A 12,048-nucleotide genomic window follows, 5' to 3' on the forward strand; every position below is an offset into this window, starting at 1 on the left:
TAGTTTACGTTTGCGCGTAAGAAAAATAAATTTTAGTATATTTATTGAAAACAACAAATAATGGTTTTTATGTGACTAGATTTTGTACTATCTTAACAGTGTGTTGACTCCTCCAATATTGTTCCAGTGGAAGAATGGTGCTGCTTTATATTGACTCCCCCTCTTATATTCTACGCCAGTAGGTACACATTCATGCTTATACTTTAAACAGTTTCTTGCATCCCAGTAAACTTAAATCCACTTAAACTAATCCAGAATATCAGTTGTATTGTTCTTACTTTTTATATGTTTCAAGAAATTTGAAAAAAAAAAAAGAATCTTTAAAACAGAAAAATTACTTTCGTATTTACTAATTTTGTTACATTGCAATAACGTAGCCCAAACACACAGAAAAATCACTTAAAAGTTGGGCAACTATAATTATATTAATTATTGTATATAATTCATAAAACTCATATAACTGTACTGCTAACTTCGCCGCTATTACGGAAGCTAATACGGATACCTTATAAGACAGTTTAATTGGTTTCTAATATATGCCAATTAAGAGAATGTTTCATCATTACATATGTAATCATTACATACACAGAGTTTGTATGAAGTAGAGCGCGTAAATTATTTCCATGTCTCTTTGGTTCCACGCGGCATTCTCTAAAGAAGTAGATGCAAGCCACATCCTAATAGTCTTCACTGATATTTATGATCGAGAAAATCATGCTTATTAAAGAAAGTGAAAGCCAGTTTCTTAAGAGTTCACTGATCGCAAATGAATTTGTTAAAGTTACAGAATTTAAAGCGTTACAAGGCATTACGAAGATAGATGTGAGAAAACAAAATGTTTTATTCGCTATATAAAATCTTATGTACAAAGTTCTTACTATGTATTCTAAGTCTCGTACTTTTTAATAGTTAATTTAGTAACTGTAATTGGTTTTTGGAAATTAATTAAAAACCATTAATTTACACGTATTTCTTTTAACAATTTCGGAACTGTTTTAATCGCAAGTATAGCGATTTTTAGTTACACAGTCATACATACATATGTGTTAGTTAATTAGTTATAGCCTATAAACTATAATAAACACATCACTTGTACGAAACAAAACATATCAATGCTTGCTTCAGTTTCAAATTTATTTGAACTTAATTCTATAAATTACATTGCTTTTATATTTGCAGAAAATAGAAGTTTCGGCTAGCTAAGCCTCCCAGAATTAACGCATTTTAAGAATTCACTGTTCCAAAGAATGACCACTGGGCAAAAGCCTCATTATAATCGGTGTATTACATTTCTTAATTAACTGTTCGACTAACGCTTATAATTAGGCCGTGAAATTAAGTACCTACTTTAGTCTTAATTTGCTGCATCCTATCCTATTTTCAACAGTTTTTTAGAGTGCAAAATATTCTAAAGTATTGAATATTGTTTCGATCTATTCAACTTTTTCAACTAGAATTATATGTAAAAGCAAACATTATACGTATGTAGTTAAATAAATAAATAAATACTTTTACTCTTTTATCATTTTTACGCAAAAGTATTTTTTTTTCCTTATTTACAGTTCTTAACATTCTTTATTTACAAGTAAATGCACAAGTGAAGAACAATTAACTTTCAATCGATGCATCTACTATTTATATGATGCAATTTACTTATCCCAAAGACCGATCTCTTTCATTCTCGTTTGGAAATATTTTTCCAAGGCGTTAGCACATCGGTAATATTCCGTGTCCGGACTATTATACAAACGACAGTTGGTGAAAATTCGTGTCATATCTGCGATAAATAATCTTCTTGTTACGTAATATCGTGCTTTTAATCGGTCAGTCATGGTTTTGAGGTCTGCAAAATGATAAAAAGGATCCCTTAGTTCTGTATATGATTTTCTGTAGGTAATCACACTTCAAAAACATTTAGAGACATTAGGCTCACCCATCGGATATTTAATATGATCGTAATAATCTGGGACATCGTTCTTGTCCACAGGTTTTAAAAATGGCCATGCCGTACTATGATTTTTTACGCTGTTCAAAACGTTTTTTAAAGCATTGTATAAGGAATCAGTAATATCTAAGCATGCTTCCATTGGTTCTGGTCCTTGAGTCCCTTTAGCAACCCCTCTTGTCCTCGTTTGTGCGTAACTCTTCCAACCAGTTTCTCGAATACCAGGAATAGACTCGACAGGAATTCCTCTAACGCCTTCTTTGAAACATGTTAAACCAGGATGAACCTTCTGAATCTCTTGTTGCCTTTGATGAATCAACTTTTTAATAATCTCTTTTTGTTTCCGTATAACAGCTGTAAATTCGGTATACACGATTTTAGCATTTAATTCACAGTGCATCAATGTAGCACCTTCGTAGTCCTTGATGTAACCTTGATGCATCGATCGCGGTATCTTAATATCTTTACTAAAGCCTTGCTTTTTGAAATATCCAATCGCGAATTCGTCCGCAAATGTGAGAAAATGTAGTATATTGTTCTTTATATGATAATCTTTAAGCATGTTCATTAAATGTGTACCATAGCCTTTGACTTGTTCTTGACTTGTAACAGCGCAAAACACTATTTCTGTAAATCCTTGGGTAGGAAACATTCGGAAACAGATACCGCCAATTGGCCGACCATCCTTTATCAGAGCTAGAGTTTTATGCTTTCTAGAAACAGAACACTGTTTCAATTATATTGAACCGGTACTGAACATTTTTCTAATATCTGCCATACTTACGGATCGAAAACCAGTTGAGATATGTACTCTTTCGGCATTCTAGGCAACTGATGACTAAATACATTATGTAGTCCAATTAACCAAAGCATGGTCTGTTTTGAAACTGGTTGTGTCAAACTGTTTCCAACAACATGAAATTCAATAATTTTTCTACTTTCTTCGATCTTAGCTGTTTCATCTCGTGGAACGTTCGGTGGAAAGACAGCATCAGGTCCGCACATGTAATTAGGGTCATTAATAGTTGCCACAATTTCGGCGACTGTTTCTTCTGGTAAATCTTCGAAAACTTCTTCGTTTTTTCTTCTTTTTACATCTGAACGTCCTTCGGAATGTGACCTTTTCTCATGGATTTTCTTCATACCAGGGCTTATATTAATTGTTGTGTAGTTATCTTTATCGTTCGGAGTAACTGTAACTTTTTCAAATTCACCGGGTCTTCTTCCTTGGTTTGCTTTAGATTCTAATGCTGTTTGCAAATAAGTAGGAGGCACTTGTTTGAAATCAGGATCCCAGATTGGCGAATTGTCAGAGTAAATTTCTGCTTCCAACATTGAAAGAAATCTTGAAACATAATTTTTTCATTGATTAAAGAATAAATTAATAGAGAAGAAATGAAAAGAAGAAACTTTCTACGTACTTAGGGAAATGAGTTAAAACTATTACTCTTTTTTCTGGTGCCAGTTTATCTCGTTCACTGTGACACTTGTCTAATAGCTGTCTCGAAACTGGTTTGAAAATGGCTTGAACAAATGTTCTGCCGAACACTAAGGATGTGTCATAATGGGGTAAGGAATCACAGAATGCTGGTATATGGCAGAAAACCAGCCAACGTGTATGATTAATTTTATAAGCAGGAGCATCCTCCACGCTAATTGTACCTCTTCTAGCACTGAGGGGATCAAAGTTCCAATGATTCAAACAGTGCAAAAACATCTTGGCCATATCACACATAGCTTGCATGTCTCTTTGCGGCAGATGTCCATATTTATATGCCACAAAGTTCATTACTGCTTTTGCTATGCTAGGTCTTTCAAAAGGTGGTTGTCCCAAAGGACCTTCTATTGTTGGTTTTGTTATAGACTGTATACATTTTCTTAAGAGTTTATACAGGTAAAAGTAGACTTTCTTTGTATCTGGATCTTCTTCTTTTTGTAATCCTAAGAAAATATTGTCAGCATCAATAACCATACATAATAATTTGTTGATATCCTCTTCTGACTGATTGGTTAAGTGAGAAACATGATTTTCTAAAACATGTGTGCAACTCTTGCAAGGATCAAAAAAGTTTATGATAGGTTGTTGCGAGTCAGTTTTAGGAGATTTAATTAACAACTGAGGGTTCTTCCAACCAATACATTTGCAATCTTCTACTTTACATGCACTGTAAGTTGCAATTTTTAGAATTTTCTTCATTTGTGGCAAATTTAGCATTTGTTGCTTTCGCTGTTGTATTCTTTGGAGATTATTTTGTCTGCTACTTTGTTCTTGAGATCTGACAGCATTTGGTTCTCTGCTATTGCCTGCATTGTGAGATGTACTGGTTACAGACTGATTATTTTCCTCCGTGGCCTGCATTGTTGTATTGCGAGTTGCTTCTTCAGTTGACATATTTTAGTATAACTGAAATATTCAATTAAAATGCTACTGCAGGATGACAAATAACATTTCCTTCACTAAAAATGTTGGTTTTCGCATAAGAACATTTCCAAATATACGGAAGTTCATACAAAATAACGCTTCTTCTTTATTAAATGCATTTTAAACGTATTTATATACATTATCGTATACTTACATTACAAGAAATAGTACAAAAAGTATTATAATGAAGCGCCAACGGTGCAATTTTCACGACATACGTTCACTAGCAAAGTTTGCAAAAGGAACATTATACATCTTTCTTTAATATACAATCGTCAATCATAGTTTACAGTCATTTACAGTGCTGAGTGCTGTATGGTGTTGTAAACACGTATAAAAGGTTAGGAACATTCATGAGTAAAACGAGTAAAACGCTTTGGACGCCTTTTCATAGGGAAGTAAGTAAGTGCCATCTATTAGATGTAGGGAAGATTAAGTAATCGTTTCCTCTTCTTACACTTGCTTACACTGGATATCTAATAAGCTTTAAAGTTCTGTATCGAGAATTCGATTGATCATTAACATTATATGTAGTTTGTTTAAAGTGCGTGAAACTACACTTTTATGTTGGTTTTAAACAGTATCTTTACAATACCAAATTGTTTGTCCGAATTTACGATTTTGAATAAATTTTTGTCGTAGAAGTTTGCAATCATTCGATTCACAAACGTGAACTATGGTCGCGTTAACATTAACAGATGCCAACTTTTTGAGTTTCGCCCGTTGAGTCACGAGTGATAAATCTCCGTACATATACTTATAATTTCTTCTCATTGTGCAACACCAGCAACATTGTTGCTTATCTTTTTACGGTAACATTTATGGAATTTACAAGTGTTTCACACGTTCAAGTTTAACAAGTAAACAGTTTAAGTTTAACACAGTTTAACATAATCCCGAAAGGCGCCTATTATTTCACAAGAATCAAGGTAACCATATGTATATATTATTCAATTTAATATCAATCGTATAATAGACGGCACAAAAATAACAAGTAGAATTATTTCTTTCTGTTATTTTCGTAAACGTAGAAAGTTGCTGTCAGAGATAGTGTGGAGGTGAAGAGATTATGGCCACTTGGGATGGTTCGTATTCGGAACCAGACGATCAACACTACTACGTATACTCCGATCAGAATGTTTCTGGTCCTGCAGCAAGCAACTGGACGTACTTTTCTAACAATGTAAATAACGATTATTCACGAGCTAATCGTGAATTTTGTGTACAAAATGATGCTGCGTTCCAGCAGAATTGTCCCAATACTTTCTATCATTCAGACACGAATGTCATGCCCAACGTTCTTTCCACAAGTAATGGTTATCAGGAACATCTAACTAATCCTGTGGACAACTCTCAAATGTCAACTAGTATAGAATACTTTCCAAAAAATGTTAAGTCTCAACAGTGTTTTCTACCTGCAGTTGATTATCGGACTAATGATTACGTTCTAAAGACAACTAAGAATAAGCATAATCATACAAAAGAAGTTACAACCAATGCAACAAAAGAGTCAAATTTACATGTTACTGCTCAAGAATTTGTGCCAAATAATTCAAAATTAACCAATAAGAAGAGGGAGTTACAAAATGCAGATTCTTGTGTTAATAATGTGGATTCTTATCCGAGAGACACAAGATTCATGGAAGAAGCAGCAGCAACAGTTGACAAGTATTCTATGGACAACACAAATAAGTATGAACAGAAACGTGATAATAGAAGGAATTTAACTTACAAGCCCAAAGAAGGACAGCAAGACTATTTTTACAAAAACAATGCATACAAACATTCTTATCATCAACAAGGTGGAAGTTCTTACAAGTTTCAAGATAATAAATATTATACTAGTAAGCATTATTCTGATAAATCACATATGGATACAAAGGATATATCTGTACGTGCATCAGGCAGAAGTCCGATAAGCGGTAATAATACAAGTGACAATAAAGAAATATCTGCAGTAAATTTAAATGAGGAAGAACCACGTTCAACTATGGATGCAAATTTGTATTGGAATAGGAAACTAGCAAATGAGAACAGAGAGAGAAGAAATACTGTTGCCAAGTACAATAATGTGCAGTCTAATGGAACAAAACAATCTATCGATCAAAGCAAGGAATATACTTATTATAATTCAGGATCAAAGCAATCGTATGCATACCATAAAAATACAAGGAAATATCCATATAACATTCGACATAACAGAGATGAATATAATTACAGAGAGAAAAGATACAACTGTCAAGGGCAGAATGAGACTTGGGAGAACCATAGTAAAGAGGATAAACAATTAGAAAGGAGAGAACAATTGTGTAGCCAAAAGAATTACAATGAAGTTAGACAAGGTTCTAGCGAAGAAGTTCAACTTGGCACAAAGGAATTAAAAGAGAAAGGATATAGTTATCAAGGACGTGATGGGCATAAAGAACGCAACAAACAAGATAAAATCGAAACCTTCAAAGAGAGAGATAGAAGCAAAAATAATATACTTGATGATAAAGAAAAGGGAAATGAAAATTGGAGGAATAAAAGGGACATTAGTGAAAAGAATGGTATTCAAAAACGAATACAAAATAAAAAATCTCTGGTTGGTATGTACATACTTTCAGTAAAATTAATTGTGCCGTTTTTATGTAAAGTTTCATATTTTTTTGCTATACCCATTTTTTTATTATTCAATTTAGATGATGATGCAAGTCAAAGAGAAAGACTGACGGAACAATTAAATAGGGGACAACTAGAATGTTTAGTGTGTTGCGAGAACATCAGACAAAATGATTACATTTGGTCATGTTCTAATTGCCATCATGTTTTACATTTGAAGTGTGTTAAAAAATGGGCCAAGTCTTCGCAAGCAGGTAAGTAAAACTATCATGAATGTAATAACACTATATTGGCTTGAAAATGTAATTGTGTCTTTTCAGATAATGGTTGGAGATGTCCAGCATGTCAGAATGTAAGTTCAACAATTCCTGACGACTATTTCTGTTTCTGTGGCAAGACAAAAGCCCCCGAATGGAATCGTAGAGATGTTGCACATTCTTGCGGAGAAGTTTGTGGTAGAACATTATCGAAAAATAATTGTCCTCACAAGTGTACTCTTCTGTGCCATCCTGGATCATGTCCACAATGCGTGGCAATGGTAACAAGGTACTGCGGCTGTGGAAAAACATCACAAACAGTGCAATGTAGCACCCACAAGCTGCTGTTGTGTGAATCTATATGCGATAAGGATTTACTTTGCGGAGCACACAAATGTGAAAAACAGTGTCATCACGGAGAATGTTCAAATTGTGAAAAAACAATAGAGCAAAGTATGAAATTTCAGTATATGATACTGATGATTTTGTATTTAACTCTACTACAGTTATTGTAAGAAATGTAGGACTAATATAAATTTCTTTTCAGAATGTTATTGCGGCAAAAACAAGAGAGAAGTAATCTGTCAGAATGGCGTTCCGCGCGAATACTCTTGTGAAACTGTATGTGGTAAACTATTAGACTGTGGTAATCACATTTGCACAAAGCTGTGTCATCCAGATGTTTGCGAACCATGTGTTTTGACACCGGAGAAAGTTACAACCTGTTGTTGTGGACAAACACTTCTGACAGAAGAAAGAAAAACTTGTTCAGATCCAATTCCATGCTGTGATAAAGTATGTTCTAAAAATCTGAAATGTGGTCAACCTAGTAAGTACTTTGAAATTGAAATAATGCATTCATTACGTGAAATATAAAAAAATATAATGGAACATGATTTTCATAGACAATCCACACACATGTAAGGTAAAATGTCACGAAGGAGATTGTCCTATTTGCGATTTGACTACAGATGTTAAATGTCGTTGCGGTAATATGGACAGAGAAATAGCTTGTAAAGATTTAACATCGAAAGCTGACGATGCCCGATGTGAAAAAAGATGTACGAAAAGAAGATCTTGTGGCAGGCATAAATGTAATCAGCTATGTTGCATAGAAGTAGAGCATATTTGTCCTATGATGTGTTCTAAAACTTTAAGCTGTGGTAGACACAAATGTGAACAAACTTGTCATAAAGGTATTATACCAAATATAAGCAAAATGTAGAACTATATTTTAATGTAATAAAAACGATTACATAAAATTGCGAAATGGATGATCCTGTAATAATCAATTGATTTTAAATTGTTATGGTATGTTTGAATTGTACATGATAATATATGTTTGAAATGTTTTGTTAATATAGGAAGATGTCAACCTTGTTGGCGTAGTAGCTTTGATGAATTATACTGTGAATGCGGAGCAGCTGTGATATATCCTCCAGTTCCTTGTGGTACTAGGAGACCTGTTTGCGATAGGCCATGTTCTCGACAGCATTCCTGTGGGCACGAAGTGCTCCATAATTGTCACAGTGAACCAATCTGTCCCCCTTGTACTGTCCTTACTCAGAGGTGGTGTCATGGAAAGCATGAACTACGAAAAGCCGTGGCGTGTTACGTTAATGAAATATCATGCGGTTTGCCATGTAATAAACCAATTTCTTGCGGTCGACATAAGTGTATCACTATTTGTCATCCTGGGTCATGTGAGAAACCAGGACAGCAATGTACTCAACCATGCACTATTTCAAGAGAAATGTGCGGACATATTTGCGCCGCCCCGTGTCACGACGGTAAATGTCCGGATGTACCATGCAAGGAAATGGTGAAGGTAAACGATGGAACTACATGTTTTTAGTAAAAAAAAATTTCCAAGTTAATGATTTCAACATTTGTACTGCATTAAATGTATCATCTCTTTTTAAAATTAATTGTTGTGTTCAGGTAACCTGTCAGTGTGGACATAGGATGATGTCTCGCGTTTGTGCGGAAAATACTAAGGAATATCAGAGAATAGCAAGTAGCATACTAGCTAGTAAAATGGCTGATATGCAACTAGGTCATTCAATTAATTTGGAAGAAGTGTTTGGTCAAGGTGCAAAGAAGCAGAATCAGTTGAAAACTCTAGAATGTAACGACGAATGTAAATTAATAGAACGAAATAGAAAATTAGCATTAGGGTTGCAAATTGTGAATCCGGATCTGAGTGGAAAATTAATGCCTAGATATAGCGATTCCATGAAACAATGGGCTAAGAAAGATCCACATTTTTGTCAAATGGTTCATGAAAAGTTAACAGAATTAGTTCACTTAGCAAAGACTTCGAAACAGAAGTCACGCAGTTATTCCTTTGATTGTATGAAAAAAGATAGACGTGATTTTGTTCATGAATCCTGCGAGCATTTTGGCTGTGAGAGCCAAGCATATGATAAGGAACCTAAAAGAAACATTGTTGCTACTGCAGTAAAGGACAAGGTAACGCTTATTTTTAGTGGCAACAAACTGTATTGTATTTATTTTATTTCTTATCTAAATAATTTTGTCGCAGTGCTGGTTACCCAGCTATAGTTTATTAGAAATTGTACAACGAGAAAACGGTCAAAGGAAAGTTCCTGGTCCAATGCTGAATACTTCAAAAGTTGATGGGCCTGTAAAGTAAGTACTTCAGACGTATATGCTTTATTATTTTCCAGAAATATGAAATGTTTTGTATGTATGTTCATGCTTATTTATTTTTTTCTTCTCTTATTAGGACAATATTATCACTGCCCGCGAGAAAGAACCAGAAACACAGTTAAACACAAAAATACTAGAACCAGAAATAGATTACTTTGATTATCAGGGATAAGATTATTATTGTATATCCTGTACAGTGTAATGTGAATGACATACATAATACTATAATTGGGGAAATTGGTGTTGTTAAATATAATTAATTGAATGTTTCAGGGCGTTCGTATTTGTAAAGTGTGGCTGCTTGTTTAATATATACACACATATATGTATGCAAATTGTTTAAATAATTTTTGAAGTACCAGTGTATTGAAATTGTAAAATCAAAAAATAGCAGAAACAAGATTATTGATAACTAGATTTTTTTCATTAAAACTTAACGGCAACATTGCTTTTTCTGTTATAACAGCATTGTAAGAAAATAATAAGCAATTCAACAAAGAAGCAGGAAGAGAACATGGATGGTTCTGTTAATTTGGAAGATTTAATTGTAGAGTTCTTTATACAGTACTAATTTGAAGTATCATTACAATCATGACAAGAAAAACATTCATTGATTTATGAACTTTTATCGTTTACAGATTGTTTCTTTTAACATTTGTTCAGTTTCAGTATCCATTGTACGTTTGCTAAGTAAGTATCATGACAATATTGTAAGATGAGAGAAAAATAAACACACGTCTATACAATACTATATAGCGATATTATTTAATATGTAGATGCCACTACTAAAATTAATGTTTAGAAAATAAATTTTCTACAAAATGAAGTGAAAAAGACAAGCTTGTCGAAAAATGATTATTTTTAGTTGTATATTAGGTTGATATTATTGTTAATCAACCAACAATTACTTACATATATTATGATGTTATCGAACATAAACAAATATATCGAAATCTTATTTGACTACATTGTAATTTCAATATAGATGTTTCAATTGCTTAGATAAACTCTTTAGAGAATTTTTCTTACAGGAATAATACGCTTTCGTGAGTTCTTTCAATTCTTTAATATTTTCACTGAACTTCGTGAGAATAGTACAGGTCTTGTAATAATATAATTTTTATCAATAAAAATAGTGATTTATTATGCACCATCTTGAACAGTATGTATCAGTTTAATCCAAATGATATCATTTGTTATTGTACATTCAGTTTGTATATAAATATCCATTTATATATATGCATATAATATTATATAGTTGACATGGGTTGATTTTTATAAACATTTTTATAAACATTTAATGTAGGTAACACAAGTATTTGGCACATTGAACATTAATGATGTATTATCATATACTAATTACTAATATATATATATATAGTTATTGTAGTTTTAAACAAACGATAGTGAGACCCTTCATGCTTGTGTAAACATAATATGTAATAGTTTTTTTTTAATTCTACATTTCCTAGTAATACCAAATAAATTTGATAAATAATGGAAAATTATAAAATAGAACAGCATTACTAAAAATATTAGTACATAATTACGAGTTATGATTGATTTCATGTCGTGCTATTTAAATATATATTTTTCGAAAATCCAATAACAAACGCAGTCTTAGAAGGTACTCTATAAATGAAAATAATATTATAATATCTATCTTTTTCTATTTAAAATCACTATGGTCTCAAGATGTTCTGGTAGGAATCCTGGAATTTAATTATCAAAAAGTTTCTACTTATGCAGGAACCATGTAAAGAGTTTCTATGTCCAAATTCTTAAGTATAAAAGACGTCAATTGTATGAAAAAAAATGACATAAATCTCACGTAAAAAAAACAGAATCCTGTATCTTGGCAATAATAAATACATCACATTTGCCAGTCTCTTGTTCCATGAAGTAATGCATTCTTATTTGATGCTTACATAGTCATGATAGGATCTCCTATTCTAAATAATTAAATTGTGTATCACATATAGAATCACAACACTGTTACAATTTGCATTTGTAAGTAGATTATCATTATATCAGTTATAAAGGATTTTTGTTGAACATTTAATAGTAGGGCACTTCAATGTTGAACTGGTATTATTACTACTAATTATCAATTGGTGCAGTAGACGAAGAGTAAAAATTTCTTACTTATG

General features: G+C 32.7%; 2 protein-coding genes across 2 annotated transcripts; one reads left to right on the top strand and one right to left on the bottom strand.

Moving 5' to 3' along the window:
• Positions 1 to 1,649: 1,649 nt before the first annotated feature.
• On the bottom strand, positions 1,650 to 4,682 carry LOC107186845 (histone acetyltransferase KAT2A). Its single transcript, XM_015574790.1, has 5 exons — positions 4,522 to 4,682; positions 3,367 to 4,349; positions 2,730 to 3,290; positions 1,934 to 2,658; positions 1,650 to 1,843 (listed from the first exon to the last, which is right to left on the bottom strand). Exons 2-5 carry the CDS (start codon positions 4,335 to 4,337, stop codon positions 1,650 to 1,652), a joined length of 2,451 nt encoding a protein of 816 aa, XP_015430276.1. The 5' UTR covers positions 4,338 to 4,349; positions 4,522 to 4,682.
• Positions 4,683 to 4,949: 267 nt separating this feature from the next.
• LOC107186844 (protein shuttle craft) lies at positions 4,950 to 10,193 on the top strand. Its single transcript, XM_015574789.1, has 10 exons — positions 4,950 to 5,296; positions 5,399 to 6,955; positions 7,049 to 7,222; positions 7,289 to 7,678; positions 7,773 to 8,054; positions 8,131 to 8,421; positions 8,590 to 9,053; positions 9,167 to 9,697; positions 9,771 to 9,877; positions 9,975 to 10,193. Exons 2-10 carry the CDS (start codon positions 5,437 to 5,439, stop codon positions 10,018 to 10,020), a joined length of 3,804 nt encoding a protein of 1,267 aa, XP_015430275.1. The 5' UTR covers positions 4,950 to 5,296; positions 5,399 to 5,436; the 3' UTR covers positions 10,021 to 10,193.
• The last annotated feature ends 1,855 nt before the right edge of the window (positions 10,194 to 12,048 follow it).

The sequence above is a fragment of the Dufourea novaeangliae genome, unplaced genomic scaffold, assembly GCF_001272555.1.
Source record: "Dufourea novaeangliae isolate 0120121106 unplaced genomic scaffold, ASM127255v1 scaffold81, whole genome shotgun sequence".
Taxonomy (NCBI): domain Eukaryota; kingdom Metazoa; phylum Arthropoda; class Insecta; order Hymenoptera; family Halictidae; genus Dufourea; species Dufourea novaeangliae.